The following is a 22,548-nucleotide window of genomic DNA, read 5'->3' as shown; positions in this document are numbered from 1 at the left end:
ATTTCTGATTTTTTCTATTAACCTTTTCGTAAATGTGAATTTGTCTTTTCTTATCTCGTTTAAAAATAATTATATTATATAAAGTATGATTATAGTGTACCAAATATAGAGCTTATAATTAGTTGAGAAAAATAAATAACGGGCGTGTCGGACAATTAAGATTTTTAATTCAAACCAGACAGTAGTTATTTAAAGATTTCTCCTCTTGTTAATAAAATTAATTTACTGTTCCTGTTAACGAGTCATAAGATACATAACACATACGATTTTACCATAATATGGCACATCTGTTCGTGATAGCGTTGAATATGCGAGGAGTCTTCTATTTGCGGGGGCGAGCGTTAACATTGTCAAGGGGGGGACCAAAAAAAAAAGGAAAATAAAAATATAGATGGGATACGACCTTTTGGTGCCAAGGAGAGTCAGAGAAAGAGAGAGAAAGAGAGAGAACTATTTTTATACTTTGCTTTGCTTCTACATCGATGAATCTTTCTCGTCGCATCGGGGAGTAATTAAAGTGCATCGTGATGGTGCACGTAGTTCGATGAACAAACAGAAGGATTTTATACGCTTCGCGCGTATATTACGTCACGTTTCTCAAGTCTAATGTAAGATAAAAGAAGAAAAAAGAAAAAAGAAGAAGAAGAAGAAGAAAAAAAGATGCGTCTAAGTTCTTGGCAAATAGAAAATTCATGTCGCGATGTTGACTATCTTGCGTTCGATCGATTTATCCCTTTTAAAGTTTTCAACCTTCCAAGGGGATCGTAAAAGAATGGGCTTGCTTTTCTTTAACGTTTCACGCACGACGAATAAATCCATTCGACGATGACACGGTAAAGTTAATTTCCCGTGAGTCCAAATGCGATTAATCGTGCCAGTAGCTACTGTGCATTATAATTTTCTTAAGTATCAAATGATGAAGAAAAGAAAGAAAGAAAAATAAATAAAAAAAAAGAAAGAAAGAGAGAGAGAGAGAGAATCCTTAACTGATGGATGATGAAGTAAACGCTTGTCCCGTATATTAAATGTATTATACAAAAGAAAGGAAAAGAGCATGAACGTAACAAATGACAGGATTGACGTATAAAAATTCCGATCGTTTGCGGCTCGATGATTTTCACGGAACATTAGCATACTTGATCGCGTAATGTTCGCGGGATATAATATAAGCATAAGAATCGGGGGATTAGGGTCGGGTGGGAGGGAATAGAGGGGGGGGGAGTGGGGAAACTTGGACCCCATGTTACACACTTTAATCTTTCTCAATCACTTGGAAGAATAACGTTACGTTATATTCTACATATACATAAAGTAACAATGTGTCGATATATATGTAGAGTGTGTGTCTCATGTCAGTGAATGGCAACGAACTCGTCGTTGTCGTCCGGCCTGATCGATCGTTATACTCTTCCCATGGAAACGAGAAGAGCTAACACGAATATATTCTCTATTATTTTATATTATGTTTTTATTAAGTTCATCGTTGAACGTTGAGATGGTCAAAATTTATGGAGTATAATAAAAATTACGTTGATAATAAATCTTTTAAAATGATTAAACAATGAATTTAATTAAGATCAATTAATACAGAGTTAATTTTTTGTCCTTCTACATATTTATATATATATATCATAGTATAATTAAAATTTAATTACTATGTAATAATAAAATGACTGTATACAAAAAAAGAAAACCTGTCCTTACAGTATTCAGTAAGAACACAAATACTTACTATAAAATAAGGATCGTTTCTATTGATAAAATGAATTTCCCTTTTTTCGCGATACCTCGCGGCCCTTCGAAGGGAAAGGAAAGAAGAAAGAAAAAAAAAGAAATAAAAGAAAAATTAGGGGAAAAAGCACGTTTGAAGTCAAAGGGAGGAAGGAAGATAGTAGAGGGATGAACGCGTTAAGCCCTGGAGTCGCGTAGCGGATTTTCTATAGAATTTCCATGGAAGCCGTCACCGAGCTCAACCCCACCAAGTCCAGGCAGTAATAGCAGTAGCAGCAACAGCAGCAGCAGCACCAGTGGTACCACCACCACCACCACCACCACCACCACTAGAAATACTACTACTACCACCATACTCGTCCATGGGGGTTGATATCGTAATAGAAGCTGTATCGATCCCGCCCCCGACTGAGCAGACTGGCTGTTGTCAGGGGGTTGATAACGATATGCAAGCTCTGCACGTTATGTATATATATATATATATGCTCACGACAAGGACTTCGTTTCGTTTGTCATCAGAGAGAGAGAGAGAGAGAGAGAGAATGAGAAAAATAAAACCTTTATTTCGTACTTATACTGTTCCAAACTCGACGAATTTCAAAGAAAGTCTCGATTTATCAGTCTTATTCATTTTTCTTTACGTTTTTTTCTCGACTCAATTGATTCGATTTATCGATTATAGCGATTAGCCATACGATGACGTTTAAAATTTCGCTTCGACGCTTCGGAAATAACGATTTTGATTCTTTCTCTATTTTTTTTGTTGGGTACCTCTTTTGAAATAAAACGAAAAATAATGCGAGAGCCACTCTCCTCCTCCTACTCCTCTCCTCAGCTTCCCTTTCGAACGACGAACGAGTGAGTGAGGTAGATAGAAAGAGAAGGGATGGGGGCACGTGGGGGATGAAGTGACGGGCAACGTCGAGCAAAATTCCACTCACAATTTTTTTTTTCCTTTTTTTTTTTTTTGAGTTCACGATCGACACCGAATCTCGGCAAGCTTTGATCGACGCTCTCGACGAACTTCACCACCACCACCACCACCACCACCACCACCGCCGCCGCGTTTCTACAACACTCGTCGAGTTGTCTACGTTAAAAGCGTCACGAGAGATATGATATTACATCCGAACATTTTTATATTCCTCGAGACGAGAAAATAGTTCGACGCGAGTTTAAAAGAAGAGGGAAGAAAAAATATTATTATTAATAATAATGATAATAATAATCGTTTGTTTTGGGGTTGTTTTTTTTTTTTATGAACTGATATCTTCCTTTTTATATAGCAAGTATGTATATTTTAAGAATGAGAAAGAGGAACGGTTGAAGGAAGAGAAAGAATATTTTACCTCGTTTCAATTTGCATGTGAATTCTCACGAACGGCTCCAAGCTATTCTACCAAGAGAAAACCAAAGAGAGAGAGAGAGAGAAAGATTTGTATTCTCGCAACAGGAAGGGATCAAGGAACCGTCGGTTTACCCTCAGGATATTAATTGCAGATGGGATCTAGTCGTGTTTCCCTATAAAATCGATCAACCTCGTAATTTGTAGTTACACGAGAAAAATATATTAATTTCGTTGAAATTCTTTCATCCAATACAAATTTGTTTTGTTTTGTTTTGTTGTTTCCCCTTTCATATATGTATATAAAACAAATATATCCTATATAGAATCAATAAAATATTTCTCCAAAAAGAAATGATCTCATTTGTATAACGTTTTACAAATATTAATACTATATATATATATATTATCCCTATTTAATTTGAAATATATATCGAAATGAAATTTTAAATCGAAATTAATCATTGTCTATTACGTACGATAATACGTGGAAAAAAAAATCAAACGTCATACACGTAATATATGTGTTATCGATTTGAATTAATGAGCAAATAAATCTAACTCGTTCGAATAGATGCAAGTGCACTTTATTACTTTGAGATTTGTTCAAATTCGAGGAGGCTTATTGAAAGTAGACCATTTAAGGTGGAAATCATGGCTAATTGTGTGGATGTTCTCTTTCCTATAGAGAAACCTATGCGATTTTAACCAAACTAAGAGCAAGAAGAGTCTATAGAAATTTGTCCTACGTATGCGTGTATATCCATATATATATATATATATATATATATATATATATATATATATATACATGTGTGTGTGTGTTTGTAATAATGCAGGGGAGAGGCCTCGTTAATGTCGTCGAGGTATCGATCCATCGAATTACTCGTGCATTATCAAGAAGAACGAAATAGAGTACGTTTGATTAATGTTGAAGACTCTCTCTCTCTCTCTCTCTCTCTCTTGCATTTATATGCACTGAATAAACTCGGCATGCTTTTTCCTTTTTTTTTCCTTTTTTTTTTTTTGAAAACTCAATCAACGAAAGACAACGACAACACTAGAGAGAATCTTAATCTCGTCTAGGAAAACGAGTTGAAATATCTCTTTCTCTCTCTTTATCTTTTTCTTTCTGGTTGTTTTAAATTCCAATTTTCGAGTAAAAGTTTACGAAACTTTGACGTTTCGCAGAAGGACGATTAACACACGAAGATACATAAATCACAAGTCGAAGAAACGTCGGCGAAGTCGATCGAAGTTTACACCGAAATTTCCCCGATTACGACCTCGTTTCTCAACAATTCCACCAACTAACACGCGAAATTTGCATTAACCGAGGAGTTTGAGTTTGATCGTTTCCATTTAACTAACAAGGTATATTGAAATACTACGATCAAATTTGAAACTAAAATTATCGAGACTTCGTGTATAGTTATTCCTATCGTGAGCGGTCAAATTAAAAAACAAAAAACAAATATGTATACTTATGTCTATGGAATGAGATTTTAGTTCAATTGAATAACGAAGAAAAATTATTTTCTCTTATTTATAAATAAATAATGTGTGCATATTTTATGCATACTGTTTACAAATTACAAAATACAAATTATTTTTAACGATTAATATATAATTTGTATCGTAATTATTTATTTCAAAATAACGAAATGAATGATCTTAGAATAAAATTCTCTTTATTATTGAATTTCCATCGGGATGGATTCTACTTTCGATTGATAAACGAAGAAATCGAAGGAAGTTGATGTTTACGATTCGACCAGGCGATAATGTCGGCCGTTTTCATTCGCGTTTACTCGTACGTCGTTGGTTTATCGCAAAACGAGCACTTTCGCGGCTCGCCACACATGGCCTTCCAAGAATTTCGTGAAATTAGTGTATCTCGCTTAGTTAAATTCGTTCGATCGAGATGTGTGAGAAAAAACAATTTCGAAATTTCAATATAAAAAGAGCTTTAACTAATAAACACACAATTAAAATGAATTAAAAGAAATTCAAATGATCTTATGTATACACCTTCACTCAGCGTATACTTTATTTAACTTAATCACTATTAACTGCATTCATCTCGTTATATAATGAAATTGGCCTGTTTGCTAAGTTTATGAATAAAGATTGGACGAAGATGAAGAAGAAGAAGAAGAAGAAGAAACAGGAGAAGGAAAACGAGAAGAAGATCGTTAAGCCAATTAACATTCCTAATTAAGTCTTTTGTCCGATTGTACTTTCTAATGAATGAGTGAAAGAGAGAGAAAGAGAGAGAGTAAATTTTTCCTAAAATATCATCAATGAAATCCTTTTCGTTTATTTTTTGTTTTCTAACCGATCCACCTAATCGACCAATTTTCATGAATGACTAATTTCAAATAGTTATTTTATTATTACGCGATAATCAGAGGTGACCTCGTTTTTTTCTTTCTTTCTTTCTTTCTTTAGTCAACTGTACATACGTTATCATTGACAAACTTCCTGTGATTAGATGTAATAACGAGCGTTTCTTTGAATGATACGTAGGTGGTAATAAGAAGGAGGGATGAGAAAGTTTGATTCTAACTAAGGGTCACGTCACGGTTACCGTTTGAACTTTGACACTCTCGACAATTAAATCATCTCGTCCATTCTTCATTCAAGTCGTTGACTCAAGTCATTGAGGCGCCATGTTATTTCTTTATCTAAATTACGCGTGGGTCGTCCTTCGTTTACTACTCGTCTGTCTTTCATTTCGTATTTTCGTATTAGTAGATTAGGTAGGCGTTTAAAAAGGATATTTCGTGTAACAAGCGATAAATTAGGGAGAAGAACGGTCGCATCATGATTTCTATATTTGGCAACTTGAATACGTTGTCTTGCTATTGAAATGATTCTCGTGTAAAACAAGAGAAAAATAAAAAAGAAAGAGAGAGAGAAAGAGAGAGAAATATGAACCGGTAATTATGACGGTGGATTTGATGCAATTTAAGAAGAACATTTTTTTAAATTTATTTTACAATATACATAATTGTGATATTATTAGATGAATTAAAAGATTTATTTTTTTTTTCGATTTAATCCACTGGTATAGTTTACTGGCACGTATGAGAAGACAAATTGTCATTCTTTCATCTTTTTACGTAAATATCACGTTTCTGACACACAACTTCGTCATTGGAGAAGGAAAGAAAACAACAATTAAAAAAAGAAAGAAAGAAAGAAAGAAAGAAAGAAAAGTCGTAACATTTTTCTCAACTTGTGAAATTTCTAACGGAAAGATTTACGATTGCGTCGTTTCGAGAACGAAAGAAGGGTGACGAATTTCAATACCTCTCTCATACCCCATATATTAAATATAAATCTTACGAGATTAAAATGTTAACACAGTTATGGAGGATCTCAAGGAAATATCAATCGTAGAGTTTTTCATAGCGAGGTGGAAAAAAGAAATAAAAAAAATAAATAAAGCAAAAGAAGAAGAAGAAGAAGAAGAAGAAGAAAAAATAAAAAGGAATGATTGAGAAAGTTCGTAAAGGCATAAAGTATATTTCAATACTAGGAAACTATTAATTATCTAACATGATTTTCTTTTATCGGTACGTTCGAGGAGACTGGCTAGTTTAAAATGTTTTATAGTTTATTTTACGAGTTAACGAATGTAAGAGGAGTTAGGATTACTTTAAAAGCGCACAGAACTTTGCTCGCTTGTTATTCGATCATAGTCGAAGAAAAAGGGATTCATCATGCGGTCTCGCAACATTTGTTCCATTAAACTCTAGAGTCGTCAAAGTCCCGAGAGTAATATATATATATATATCCGCGAGGGTGTAGGGCTCCTAGGGATTCTTGTCTCTTCGTGAATCGTTACCGCCTCCAACTACTACCCTTCGTTCGTGCTCCAAAAAATGAGTCAGTCATCCATTCAAACGAATCGTCCTATGGTCACTTCAAAGTCAATTAAAATGAAGATAAAAAAAAAATATAAAATAAAAAAGAGACCGATCATAAAAATTCGAAAATATTATTTTTTCTTACGACCGAATTGTTTTGTTATTACGAAAAAAACAAAAAACTGAAATATTACGTATAACAAAATAAAATAATTACCATGAATAATAGATCTTATGCGTCGATATAAATGGATCGAGATAATTAAATAAAAATAATATTAATAAATATTAAATAATTCATTCTTTTAAGTTATGAAAAAGTATGACGTATCCTAAATGTTATTTTAGCCCAAAAGGGTTATTATAATACTATTAAATTATTCATGCTTGCAACCGAGTAATACAAGACGGTTCGGAAAACAAAAAAATGTCTTAAATATGCGGAGTACGATGACATTAAAGTATGAAAGAGAAAAAAGAGGAAGAAAGAGAGAGAGACAGAGAGACAGAAGGATTGAGGGTGGTGGCAGGGGTTACAGGGGGGGAGGGTTGAAGAAGAGAAGCCAGCTCGCTGCCAGACGAAAGCTCGATGATCGAAGAATGGCTTCGTCGACGGTGTCTCAACGTTTGTTCCATTAAAAGTACGGTGAATGATCCTGGGGGGCAGTAGAGCATCCTATGGAAAGAAAGAGTGAGGGAGAGAGAGGGAAAAAAAAAGAAACCTTAAAAAGGCAGTCTCGATAAATCTCGACGAGGGTTCGTTCGTTCGTTCGTTCGTTCGTTCGTTCGTTCATTCGTTCTTTCTCAGTCGTTCGAGACAACGAGAAAGAAAAATACATATTCTTTTCTTTTTTTTTCTTCCATCATTTTCTTTTCTTTTTAACCAGAGGGGTGAGGGGAAGGAAGGGTGGGGGGTTGTAAATGTCTTTACAAAAGCTTTCTTTAATATACCTATTCATCTTTCGTTATTAAAACAACGCACACGTTTAAAATATAATATTGTAATTTAACGTAACGAAAGAAAGAAAGTAAGAAAGAAAATGTAAAAAGGGAAGAGGGAAGAAATAAAAGGGACTAACGTATCGTGTTAATTTAAAAAAAAAAAAAGAAGAAAAATTTTCAAATATCGGTGATATTATATATATATTGTCGGAAAGAAGAAGAAATTTAATTAGGGAGTCGACACTGATACAAACGCATACCATACACGCACACACACATACACAAGGGATAACGTAAAAGCTCTCACGCGATGCCTCGGGCTTTTCTTTTGCCTCTGGATCGCATCTCGTGTATGGCACTTCACGAACGACGACAGATGTTCGGCAGTTGCATACATGCCGGGTTGTGTGCTTAAATAATCTCATATATCTAACTATCTATCTCACTTTCTCTCTTTTTCTTCCTAACTCTCTTTCACTCGATAGTAAATTACAGCAATGTTTTGATAACAAAATTATGTGCTTCCCTTAAAAAAAAAAAAAAAAAAAATAAAAGATCATTAACATTAAACTTAACCTCGTACGAGATCAAATGACCGGTTCCTATAATTTGTAAAAAAAAAAAATGCGATAAAAATGCACGAAATACACATTATTCATTTATAAATCAAAGAAAATATTTTGTCCATTAATCAATTTGTTAAAATCTCACGCATTTCATATTAAGATATAATATGGTTTTTTTTAAAGCGGTCATTTAAACCATTATTTATTTCAAAATGAAATGAAAAATGATCGAAGCGAACAAAGTTTCATTAGATGAAATAAAAAAGATAACATTAAAGATAGAAAAATGAATAGGACGAAGAAATATTGTATAATAAGGAAAAAAAAAAAAAAAACATTAATTTATTATTTAATAGAACAACTCGATGCATTTTCATGGATTTCAGAGCACGTGCTTGTTGCCGCCCCCTTTAGCATCAGATGCAAACCACGTATATACTTTACTTAACGTATAATATATACCATCGCCATTAAAATCTACGTTCGTTGCTTCCGGTGTAGGAAGTTTACGAAGAGGGAAGGTAAAAAGAGGGGAAAAAAGGGAGGAAAAAAGAGAGAGAGAGAGAGAGAAAGAAAATGCACGTGCGCTCTTAACCTAGGGTGTTCACACACCTTGCTTCCTTATCTTTTTCTTTCATATGCGTACGAGAGATATGATCCCTTTTGATGGAACAAGCTTTTCTACTTCTACTACTACTATTACTATTACTATTACTATTCTTTTCTTTCTTTCTCCCTTTTCCTTACATTTCTGAGAAACGAATATCTTGCGAGTATCTTATCTATTCTTCATCATAATGCCACACGTTCGTTCTATACCAGTAATTAAAAACCGGCACGAGTTGCGTTCCACCACCTTAGTGGAATAATTATTATATAAAAACTTGAACGTTATTATTTCCATGACTTTTTACTAATTCTATCCCATAAGCTTATGGATATATATGGTATAACTGTTCCCCTCTTCGAACTTGCTCGGTTTAATCGAATTCATAACACTAAACATACGCGTTATGCATTGGTTTGTTCTTTTTTATTTTTTTGTTTCTTTTTTAAGGATGAAACCAACCGTGACACCAATTCAGCAAGATGAATCACGCGTTTAAAGAAAAATTCGATATGAAAAAAGGAAAATGACTTCCGTTAGTGATTTTTGTTCATTTCCGCTCTGGATATCGGTCGACAGGAAACAAACGACCGGTCGTGCTTATCTGTCCTGTTTACTTTTGGTTAAGAATTTTTATATATTTATAAAACCTATATTTAGAAATACATATATTGATTTAAAAAAAAAAAAAAAAGAAGAGAACGCGAACGAAGATCATCATCTTCATTTTATCTCACGAATTTTTCGCGTTATCTACATTTACTTCGAATGACGTTTAGTTAAGATACCAAAATTATCCTTATGATTATCCTTATGATTTTCCAAAAAGATACGATACGTCAGTGATAAAAAAAAAATATTACTAGATATACATTAAAAGTTAACTGGAAACAACGTCATTTAACGATAATCATCCAGATAAATTGAAAATTAAAAGGAAAGAAAATAAACAAAATTATTATGACGTCGATACCTAGTAAAAAGGAAATTAAACAATAAAATTACGATGATATCCTTTCGAGGAAGACGACGATGATTCGGTATTTCCGATTTGTTTTTGTTTGTTTTTTTTTTTAAATACAAGTGTCCTTGCATTCGAACGGTTTAACCAGCTGATTGACGATACGGAACCAACGGCAAAACCGGTTGGTGAAACGCTCGTGGGAACAAAGACGGGTTTCATTCGCGAGTGTGACGTCACGAATCGAACGGAAAATGGGTGGATGAATAGAAAACACGCGTGTAAATGCAAAGAGAGAGAGAGAGAGAGAGAGAGAGGAAGTGTCAGTGGGAACGGTCAGTGATTGTTTTTCTCAAAGATTTATTTTTCTTCAATTAATTTTTTGTCCTTTCCTTTTTCACTTTATAAGTTAAATACAACTGATATTTATTAAAATAAAAAAAAAGGAAAAGAAATCAAAAGAAAAATAAATTTCGATTAAACTAATAACATACTACAGCAGCGTGTACTTACGTTTCAATCATAATAACGCATATACGCGTGGAAAGAATCATAATAATGGCAAAACAAGCGGGTTATTAGTCATGTAATCAATTTAGTTCCGATCGTTAAATACCAAAATGAATCACCTTTCCGTTCCTATAGGTAAGGAGGAGTATTTTTTTTCCAACGGAAACCTGTCGAGACAAAATTACGCACAAAGTGGTAGAGGGACTTTACTAGCTGATTTGTCGACTAACTAAACCAACCAGTTTCGAAACACTTGGACACTATCAGGCTAACTCTCTTTCTCTCTTTCTCTTTCTCATTGTTGGATCTTACAACTTGGCGAAGCAATGAGTCAGTCTCTTGGACTTACGACTCATAGACAGTAAGATAAAGAAAGAGAAAGAGAACCCCATTGGTAGTCGACGAGTGAAAGAGAGAAAAAGGCCAGTTCCTCCTATAACACGCAGCACGGTCTTGAATTTTCTTATTTGCTTCAACTATGACGCAAGGTTTCTCGTTTAAAAAACGACGATGCTGATGATGACGACGACTACATCAACAACGTAAACTCCACCTGTGTCAAAGTAAGATAAAGAGTATTACGAAGACGCGAATATTTCGTTTAAGAATTTCTGCAAAAAAAGAAAAGAGGAAAGGAAAGAGAATGATTCATCACGGTAATCCCGTGACCCGATGGAAAAAAAAATAATAAATAATATCGTAAGGAAAAAACGAGATGAAAGGAAGGAAGCAAAAGATAAAGGAAGTAAGTTCTTCCTTTTCTATCCATTTTATTATTCGAACAAACCAGTCGATGGTAGCAAGAAACGTGAAACGTTGATGGTTGGTGTCTTCTCGATTAAAAAAAAAAGTTTCTACCGATCAGCTGATTCTTATTTCTCATCGAAACGTGTTATTCTCATCTATCGATTCCTATTCTCTTTATATTTTCATATTATTTTTCTAACCAAAAAAATCGCCTGATTTATTTCATTTTATTATTTCATCTCGTTTTTACGAAGGAATCAGTTCTCGTCGTCAATTTATCTTAGACGAAAGGAAAAAAATATTTGTCTTCTTTCTTTTTCGAAACGCGCTTTACGTTTTCTACTACTTTTTTGTCGTGGTCTACGAAAATAAATCAACGGAGTCTTTTGATAGTTCAATCTCGACGATGATAATCGATGAATGCATGCATTGACGATAAATATGAAAAAAGGAAAAATACGTAACGGTTACTTTTACGTTCAAATCTTCAGGTAAAAATCGAATTTAGGAAAATTTAAAGACGATCGTACCATCGGTTGTTATGCTCTTTGCCCTAACCACAGAGGGTAGGTTGGATTTGAGAGAGAGAGACAGAAAGAACAAGGGAAGTGAACGAGAAAGAGAAAGAGGGAAAGAGAGCCTTACGTTATTCTCAAGAAAAAAAAAGAAGAAAATAGAACGAGGGTTAAAATTGCGAGGGGTTGGTTGTTCGAACAGCTGCTACTAACGTAAGAATAGTCGTCAGCTTGAAACCGACCTACTAGAAAAGCAAATAAAAAAAATTCGTTTATACCTGAATTTGTTAATAAAAAAAAGAAATACAAAAAAAAAAAGAAAGGTCAAACAAAATATATCATTACATCGTTTAAATAATCGAATTTCCTCTACTAATAAGACGAGAATGACGGTTTATTCGTCAAATAACAGTTATTAACTTCGCGAAATAAAATATATAGAGAAAATTGATATTATTAATAAATAATTATCATCGTCGTGTTATTATTCATTATCGTAATTAATGCCGATTAAAATTGTTCTCATATGTAACAACATCATTAATTCTAATTATTCAAAAAATTAATATTAAATATGCAAAATATTAAGTGTTCGTCAAAGGGTTTGATAATAAAATTTGAAAAAATTTAACGGCTCAAATGAGAGATACGTGATTTTATTATTAATTGAATATTAATGTAATTAATTAATCATGCCTTATTTCGAACGATCATACGCACACATACACGTACACATGCATACAAACAGTTAGATACGGAAATCATTAACTTTCGTGTAACAATTGCCACGCGTCCGGAGACAAATGAGCTCGAAGAAACCGGTTCTCGACTGGATGATTTTTTAAGGACCTCCACCCTCTCCCTTCCTATCTTTCTTTCATTTCGGACCTCCTACAAAGTTCAACAGGCGAAAAGAATCGTTTTACTTTGCGTTGGTCCATCGGTACACTAATTTAATTCGATACGTCTATTCCCTTTTCGATCTTAGAAAATTATTAATTATTCACGTTATCATTCCTTATTGTTTTTGTTTTTTATTTTTTTTTTTTTACATTAACATTAAACCTGCCACGTGCTTCCTATAACTTAAATATAAAAACGTATAACAAAATCTACATTATTCATTTATAAATAATAGAAAATATTTGTTGTTCAGTATTCAATTGAACTAAAATCTCATTTTCTATATTAAGATACATGTTTTTCTTTTTTTAAACGGTCATTTGACTACTCACGATAGGAATAGCTATACACGAAATAATATAAAATAAGTTTAGTATTAACAAACAAGAGCATTGAAATACGAAAGTAACGAACAAACCAAAAAATAATAGAAACCAGTCAAGATAATTCTTTCGAGATAATTCTAATATACAAAATAACTTTAACCAAAAAAAAAAGAAAAAAAAAAGAAAAAGACAAATCCTTTTCATTTTTCATTCATTTCAATCTCTCTTCATTATTGTCGATGTAAAAAAAAAGAAAGAAAAAAAGAAAAAAAATAATCTTACTAGCCCAGTCCGATCGAGCTTTCGCGTTCGTAGTAGTTGTGTCGTTGGCGATGATGATGTTTTTGTCTCTCGGCGTCATCGGTGTGCTTGAAAATTTTCTCTAAGAGAGATATCGGTGAAAAACTATGAGAAGAGAAGAAGAGATGCAGCAAAGAACGATGCTGCTGCCTGCTGCTGCTGCTGCTACTGCTACTACCACTGCTACAACTACTACTAACACAATCACTACTACTGTTACTGGCGCTTCTGCTACTGCTATTACTACTACTACTTCTGCTATGGCAGACAAGACAAAAAGTTCTTTGGGAATAGAGACGAAGAGAGAGTGAGAGAGATAGATAGAGAAAGTAGAAGAGAAGAGAAGAGAAGAGAAGAGAGGAAGAAGGTTTCCACTTCGCAAAAGCTGTCGCTGACAATGGACGCTGCTCGTGGAAAAAAGGGTCGTGACTGGTTGGGAACAGCGAATATCTGATGAGAACGGTATGTGCGGAATAGGGTGGAGAAGAAACCTGACGGAGAGAAGGGAAAGAGAAAGAGAGAGAGAGAAAGAGAAAGAGAGAGAGAGAGAGAGACAAAGGAAAAGGAAAAAAGAAGACAAGAGCAAGAGACTCGCGTGGTTACTGCTAAATCATCCATTGAAGGAAAAGTCGGTCAACGATGCGAACGCATACACTGAAACACGCGTCTATGTGGGGAAGGGGGGGAAGAAGATAGGTATGTATGTATGTATGATAAACGATGCTGCAGCTAGGTGGGGGAAAAGAGGAAAGTAAAAATCGAGCTGTACGAAAGACTCGCATAGCAGATAAGTACAATCTACCTGGCAGACTCGATAGGTGGTGGGAGAAAAAATGAAGGGGGTGGTGGTGGTAGAGACTTTTTGAAGATGCGAAGGATGAAACGATGAATACGAGGAAGGGATAGGGGAGGGGTTGAGAGGAAGACAGATAGGACGATGATGATAAAGAAAGATAGTAGAGTATACCGTGTTCAATCAAAATTCGAATATGCCACAAACAAAAATTAATCTATTATAATATATATCTCTCTCTCTCTCTTTTCTTAGACGTATTTTTTCGTTTTATTAGAAAAAAAAAAAAAAAAAAAAAAAGGAATTTATATAAATTTATCTTGACAATCTATATATTATGGTGATATACATAGATTTTGGTATTTTCTTCGAGATAAAAGAAAAAAGCGCGGTAAAAAGTGGTGCTTATTTTTTTCTTTCTTTCTTTTTTTTTTTTTCGAAAGCGAACGATCGTCGTGAACGATAGGATCGAATAAGGAGAATGAAATGAAGCGACTGGTAGTCTTGCGACAAGGACGTCAACTATTAACGAGAGATTTCGATCGAACGTAAAGAAAAGTAGACGAAGGGGGAAGGGAAGAAGGGGGGGAGAGAGAGAAAATTCGTAGCATCGAAGACCGATAGCTCTCATGCTTTTTGGTGGATATATCGGAAAACTCGGGTCACGGAACATCGCCGATAATTATCGGAGACGAGAATGGTAGATAACCGCTGACCGAACCGCAAAAAGTAATGTTCGAAGTTGCGTACTTGAATCGTTATCCGTCGACCGTTCGGTGAGTCAAACAAATTCGTTTTTCTCTTCATTTTTATAAGTTTTGCCTAACTAAAGTTGTCCTACCGTAATTTTGTAACCGGTTACGTTTTTATCATTTTAACGATTCCGATAGGAACAGGGAGAAAAAAGATGATTAATTTTATATTTGTTCTTGTTTCTTTCTCTCTCTCTCTTCGTCTCTCTCTTTTGAAGAAATGAAAACGAAACGATTTATAATATCGTCTAGAATGTTAAACCACCGTATAGAGGGTAACATTAGACGCGTGAGATCAAAATAATACAACGGTAGAGTGTTACTACAAGAAATGCACGTTGCAGTGCCGTCACTTTACTTATGCCTCGCCCTTTGATACTTCGCAACGACAATATCCGGAAGAGGACGAAGCAAACGACAAGAAGATCGTTGCCCGGACAGACGACACGTTAACCTCGGAAACATAACGCGAGTCCTTTACGGGATGATATTTACGTCTGTATTGTAGTAAATGCATAAATATGTATTTATGTTACCCTATAAAGATGATATTTCGAAATCCCCGATCCATAAATAGACGAAAGTTTCAGGAAAGATTTTCGATGTATACAAATAGGTCAATAACCTCTGCTTGTTTATAAATATGATATTTACTATAGGAACACACACATATACACGAACTCATTTGTATTGTTCCTGATATAAAAGCAATGTCGAAATTAAATTTCGAAGAAGGCAAGGACAATTTCGTTAAACTTCGGGAAAAAGAAATACGAAATAAAAAGATATATAGAGAAAAAAAAAAGGGAAGAAATTCGTAGGCGTGGCCTGCGCTCACCTAAGCCCATCTTGCGTTTAAGCTTCTTCAATACTTTCATTTTGCTGCGAAGAGGTCCGAGAATGTTGCTGTTGTCACCGTTGTTTTGGACCTCAACCGGCGCGTTGTTTTTATCTTGATGACGATGATTGTGGTTGTGATAATTCGGATGAATAGTATGGTGTACCTCGTGATGATGGTGGTGATGATGATGATTATTATGTCGTTGATGTTGTTGCTGTTGCAATTGATGATGATGGTGATGTTGTTGAAGTTGTTGCTGGTGCACGCTTGCGCTTGGACTAGCAACGACGTGACTCGCGCAGCAGTGACAGGGTTGGCTCTTGCTGCCCTTGACCGCGCACTCTCCGGACACCCCCATAAATCTGGCCGTGCTGCTCTCGAGAGTCGAGAGCGTGCGAAATCTTGAAATAATTAATACGGACGAATGTACGTGCGAAGACCAAATACCACGAAGATAGAATCCAACTTTCAATGATGATGTATTTTTATCCGTCTTCTTGCGAAAAGAGAAAACGAACGACCAAGTGTATCGGAATCAAAGACGAATAAACGTGAACACAGTTTTGTCCGTCACTCGAAGCACAACGACGATGAATAAGAATCACCGATAGAAATGTTTCCGTGAGACGGAATTGTTTCGCCAAAAAAAAATATAATTAATAATAATAATTATATTATATATATTTATATACATATAATAATAATAATAATAATAATAATAATAATAATAATAATAATAAAAATAAAAATAATAATAAATCACGAGTAGCGAAACAATGACTAGAATTCTTCTTATTTCGATCTTTCTCTTGCACTCACAGCCACGAATCTCCTTTCTTCGAGTTGACGTTACTCGAAATGCGATTTGTTGTTTTGTATTATATCAAAGAATTAATATATATGTATAATAAGAATTAGAAAAAGAATAAGAATGACAATGAGAAAGGGAGAAAAAACCGCGTGTCACAAGCCGCGGCGAATGATGCGCCGTGAAGCGAATCTACCGAACGACTGCGGGTCCCTCGAGCGCCCAGGGACGACTGACTGCTCGAGCACGGCGCGCCGGAGTATCTCCGATCCGCGCGCGAGCCATCAGCCAATAGAATCGCCGTATTCCCCACTACACGGGCCTGATAGACTGGGCGCGCGCAATGGAGCGAGTGGCACCTGGTGGACAGCTGCCCCTTACCTGGGACGACGCACCGGGCCACCCCTCGTGTGCTTTGCTATTTCTTTCTCTCTCTCTCTCTTTCTCTTGCCTACCCTGTATATCTGTCTCTATCCTTTCTAAATATCTACGTGTGCGACGCGACGTACGTGTCGCGTCCACGTGTATGTATAAACGTATCTCTATATGTATATGTATATATATATATAGATATATATACATGTCTGGTGCCCGTTGGTTCCATCTCTCAAGAGTTGGAAATTCAAACTACCCGCCGACTGGCCGGCCCGTGCATCGATCTGTCGGACGAGCCCTCCGCGAGTATTATTCGTTTTATTTTTCATTCTTTTTACCTTTCCTCTCTTCTTTTTATTTTTCTTTTTCTTCTCCCTGGAATACTAGGCTTGTTACCATGGGGCTGTTTCTCGCGTACCTACTGTCATCCCTTGAAAAAAAAAATGTAATTCTCTCCTCCTTCCGAATAGAAACTCCCCCCTGCTCGTCGTATTGTCGTTATTCGTCGAAAACAAAAATAATAAAATGATACGATATATATGGTATATAAGCGAAAAATAATTCGTCGATCAAATCTGTTATGAAAGAATGAGAGAACAATTTTCTATGAGTTATTGTTCTCCGTTTACCGAGAAACGTTCTTCTTCTACTACTACTACTACTACTACTACTACTTCTTCTTCTTCTCTATCTCGTGAGAGATGTTGCAGCGTTGATGAAAGGGCAACTGCTAGCTAGAGAGCACCGTGTGATTCAGTGGCAAGAGATGTATGTAAATAGGGCCGTAGAAATATCCCGGACGAACTACTCCGTGGATTTGCCGTTGAAAATGGTCCAAATGCCAGGGCACCCCTCTTACTACGCTTCATGAATAATGCAGTCTCGCACTTTGCGGTATGAAAAGTACGGACGAGATAAGTTTTTCCCTTTTTTTTTTATCTTTAGTTCTTTCTCGTATCTATACGTCGGTGGCAAGAAAGAGTTCGGGAAAATCACCCTTTCTGTGTGGTTTTTTGTATTTTTTTTTGTTTTTCAAAGTACGTCAAAAGGTTCGCTGAGATTTCAACGCTTTTTCTCTTTCTCACGATGAAATATAACGGGTGAGTCAATATTTTTACGATATAATCTTAGAAATGTACTCTTTGCAGTTTCTGGAATTGAATGGGTATCTCGAAGATATGAACTCACGAGGTCTTCACTGACCGAGACGAGTCGGTGTGTATCTTCCTTTTGGTTTTCCACATGAAACTACAAGTCCCGAAGCATATCGACAGTACAGATCGTGTTTCCATGGGACTCAAGATATATTTCTCATCCCATGAGACCAAGCGATCCAAATGACACGTCAAAAGCGAAAAGGGAAAGAATAAATGTCATTTCATGATTTCGCAGTTTTTACGATGATGATTTACTTATATACACGGGTGTGTTAATTACTATGCTATTAAATGACGTTTTTATACAGGTACCCATATATTAATATAATTAAAAATCTCTAACAATAAGCCTAGGCAAATACAGTTGAGATGAATCATTCTTATTTTATTCTGAAATAAATTATTAACTTGGATGCGGGCGTATTCAAAAGTAATAAATTAGTTAAAAAAAAAAAAACAGGTAGAAAGGTATATATATATATATATCTAAAAACCTTTTTCTTGACGTTGTTGGTTTATTAAGATAAATCGAATTGAAATGGAATCCTTTTACGACATCGTACTCGCGTACATTACGAAATAATATATTAATAAAAAGGAATCTGTAAATAACGTAAAGAAGAAGAATAAGAAGAAGTAACGAGAATGGACGTAGTTGGAGCAAATACAATTCTACGCCGTATATCGATTCTTTCGATGTTTATCTTTATATCGGTCTCTCTCGATTTTTCTACTTTCAAGATGAAACTCAATTTACGAGGTCAGAGTCTACCCCGAAGGAAAAGATACAAAGAGAGCAGACGTACGTAGGTATCTATCTCTCATCCAGAAAGAAACGATATTAAATTCAGAGATTGGTTCTATATCGAATAGAAACATTGAAACCTAAGTCTCGGTTGCCAAGATCGATTCATCGAAAGGATATAGGTATCTCATAATTTGATGCTACTTACAATCTTCTCACTTTCTTTCTTGTATATATATAAATTTAGATATATCACGGATAATAATTATTAAATCATCATCATCTCTTTTGTAAATGTTATTAAAAATTGCATTAAACGTCATAAAATTAATAGAAATTTTTCGAACCATTAAATTCGACCTTTATGTCCCGATATTTTGGATCCCTTTGATTTAAGGACGGTAACAGGTTAAATTCCAGTAAGGTGCATCCGAGTCCCACATTATGCACCCCTTCCTGACATTCCCCTGTCACACCAACGTTGCGAAATTGTTCCGAGTAACCCTCCATCATCATAAGTACGCTCGTATCGATCTAATTCTATTTAATATCAGGGCTTACTGAAGAGAGTCCTCGTGAGGGGGTTGTGTACCAAGCTTTCTGGTTTTTTGTTTTCTTTTTTTCTTTTTCTACCACATAGTTTACGAAGGGAGGAAAGAGTGATCGTGCGGTCTCTCTAACCCAACGATACAAAACTTTTTACATTTCGCGAACTTTATCCCACAAACATTTACCAGGGAAACGGATTATTCTACCTACTGTTGAACTTTTCAAATCCCTCGGAACTCCGTTTAAACTGAAAACGATTAACACCGATTTTTAAACTAGTATAAATATACGATGCTTTCACGCTTGTAATGTTTCATTATTTTATAAGAATTTTTAATCAATCAAATTTAATCGTATATATTCTTCTACTTTTTTTTTATATTTATTTTAAAATAATAAATAGATACACAATATTATATATTTAAGGACAAAAAAAAAGACAGAAAGAGAGAGAAAAACGAAGATTGTAACGATTTCATTGTGTTCGCAAGAAAAACCATAGCTCTTAAAGGAATCTTGCGCGTGATTATTACGAAATAGTTAATGTTGGAGTTTAAAATGGCCTTTTCTTTTTTTCTTTTTTTTTTTCCTTTGCATCTCGTCGTCGATCGGTCGGTCGGTCGGTCGGTTCCTCCCCGACCAATTTACACGCAACTTATTACACTCACGCACGTTATTATCTCGCATTGTTCCTTCATCTAACACAAAAACAATACAAAGATGATCGTAAGTATGCACACAAGCAAAGCGTGTTCGTTTCGCACGTCATTATAAAATGATAATGCACAGAGAGCACCGTTGTTGACCGCGCGACCATAGATGCGTGAATTTCAGGACGCGCGTGCTAAGAAATTCTTACTCGTTTCCACGTTGAATAAACGACAAATATTACTACTATGAATATTATTTTTTCTTTTGCGTTATTTTTATTAATCCATCTTCGATGATAATAATAATAATAATAATAATAATAATCGAAATCATTTTCTAATTATATTATCATAATATACGACAATTTGTAATAAATCTTACATTTACGAACGAATTAATATTTCATTTCACAGATACAATCGAAACGTTAGTGAATACAAAATTATACCTCTTCCCCCATGAAAAAAAAAAAAAACATTTGATTTATTTTAATAAAAAAAAAAAAATGTAATGATAATATCAGAAATATGTAAAGATAATATATAATGTAAAGATAATATCAGAATATAACATATAATGTAAAGATAATATCAGAATATAATCAGAATAGAGTCAACTATATATCCAAGTATTGTAGTACAGTGTCAGTGTTGAAAGGAAACATGAATGGACGGAAAATACGTAAGTTAAATTGCAGAGAGTTCATGAACGAAGAAGGAGAATGGAGAATGAGAATGAGAATGAGAATGAGAATGAGAATGAGATTGAGGATGAGGGTAAGGACGGAGGAAGGAGGGGGAGGAAACGCGTGGGTTGGACGCTCGTTGGCAGTGAGTTGCCTACAATTTCGGGGGATATATCCTGACGATTCCACGAGCAGAATGGCAACAATCGTAAATCCGGAGGACGGCTTCCAAGCTCGAGGAAACGGAGACACGGCTCGGTTGTTTACTCCTACCATAAGCGTTATAACACTGTTGAGTTTTACTCGTACATCTCTAGTGTGTATAGCAAAACGTTTTATCGTACTTCAGATTAAGTCCAACGAAAGAGAGAGGGAGAGAGAGAGAGAGAATCTAAAAAGGAGCAAGGGAAAGGTAAATGTTGCCACACGTTGTTATAATACTAACCGTAAACTCGTTGGAAAAATAAAGAAGAAAAAATACGTGATATAATACTAACCGTAAACTCGTTGGAAAAATAAAGAAGAAAACATACGTGATTCGAAATAAATTAGTAACGAGATTCTTGCTATGAGTAATAGAAAAAAAAATAAATAAATAAAAAAGATAACAATTTCGTATAAATTTTCGTCTTAAAAGACGATACACTCGAATTACGAATTGAGAATTACAATGAGACGAAGGAAAGAGGTAAGAATGTTGTTTTATGAGTAAAACATTGTTTTCTGTTCTTCTTCTTATATTTATTTTCGTAACGATCGCGTGTCACGAATTAACGCGAAATAAAAAAAAGAAAATACTAGAAACGAATTTTACAACGATCTTCTTCACGATCTTATCTCATTGTCATTGCGACGTTTGTTATTTAAAAATATAACTCGTAAAAAGATATTTACTCTACGTGAAAAAATAAGTAATATATTACTCGCGAGTATAAGATTAAAAAAGTCTTCCCTTTTATCTTACCGAATATTTAAAACGCGATATCACTTTAATGGTTAAACGTCGGCTAAAGGTTCTTTTAACAAAACGTAAGAGAAGCTTTATCTCGTCGCGTGCAACAAACTTACAACCATCTCTTATGGTTAGTACATCGTTCGTGTAACGTTGTTCTCGAACAAACAATTATTCGAGATCGTACAAACGAAAAATAGATACGTGTACATCGATATGAAAAAATTCGCAGGTACAATTTATGTAGAATTTATTAGATAATCCACATCTTTCTATATGAGAGATTTCTTTTTATTATCCTAAACCTATTAAATTTCGAACGTTCACTTGTTAAACTAAACTTACACATCACGTATTCGATAATTCGATAAAAATGATAAATCCGGTTAATTAGTTAATTGGTAAAATGTCGATCTTAACGATCGAAAGTTAAATAATCAGGATCGGCGAGTAAATTACATTTCTACAACGTAATTATGTTTACTTGATATTAACAGAAACAGGATTCGAATAAGATATACCTACTCTTCTCACCGTTACCATGTTTTCTCTCCTATTTTCATTGTGTAATTTATGATCAGTCGAAGCGAACTAACCGATCGTTAATATCATACAGTCTCTCAAATTCTACAGGAAAATAAAATAATAGTAACATACATATCTTTAACGATATGAGATATCAAACAGAACTGATGAAGCGTAAAATAAAAATCTTATGAAATCCTAAAAACCTGATACGAATATCGAATAAAAATGTAATATAAGAAAAAACGAAAAAAAAAAAGAAAAAAATCAAAAATAATATTTGCAAGAATAGTCATTAGAAAACGATTTCTTAAGTATGCATCTTCAACGTACGTATAAGTTTCCTCGTACATCGAAAAGGTTAAGAAGGAAAGAGAGAGGAGGTTC

At 34.7% G+C, this 22,548-nt stretch overlaps 1 protein-coding gene across 2 annotated transcripts in view; it reads right to left on the bottom strand.

The window, feature by feature from the left end:
* Nucleotides 1–22,548, bottom strand: part of LOC122517119 (protein neuralized) — a 76,933-nt gene that overhangs the window by 19,995 nt on the left and 34,390 nt on the right. Inside the window, exon 1 of one of the 2 annotated variants that reach the window (XM_043635492.1) lies at nt 15,712–16,750. The exons of the other annotated variant lie outside the window; for it this stretch is intronic. Within the exon in view, the coding sequence (XP_043491427.1) occupies nt 15,712–16,072 (361 nt within the window). The 5' untranslated portion in view covers nt 16,073–16,750. Of the gene's footprint in view, nt 1–15,711; nt 16,751–22,548 lie in introns of those variants that run through there. 2 annotated transcript variants of the gene reach the window in all.

This window comes from Polistes fuscatus, unplaced genomic scaffold, assembly GCF_010416935.1.
Source record: "Polistes fuscatus isolate 324 unplaced genomic scaffold, CU_Pfus_HIC Scaffold2, whole genome shotgun sequence".
In the NCBI taxonomy this organism is placed as follows: Eukaryota; Metazoa; Arthropoda; class Insecta; order Hymenoptera; family Vespidae; genus Polistes; species Polistes fuscatus.
Note: the sequence above shows the minus strand (reverse complement) of the source record. Positions and strands in the feature narration are given on the sequence as shown.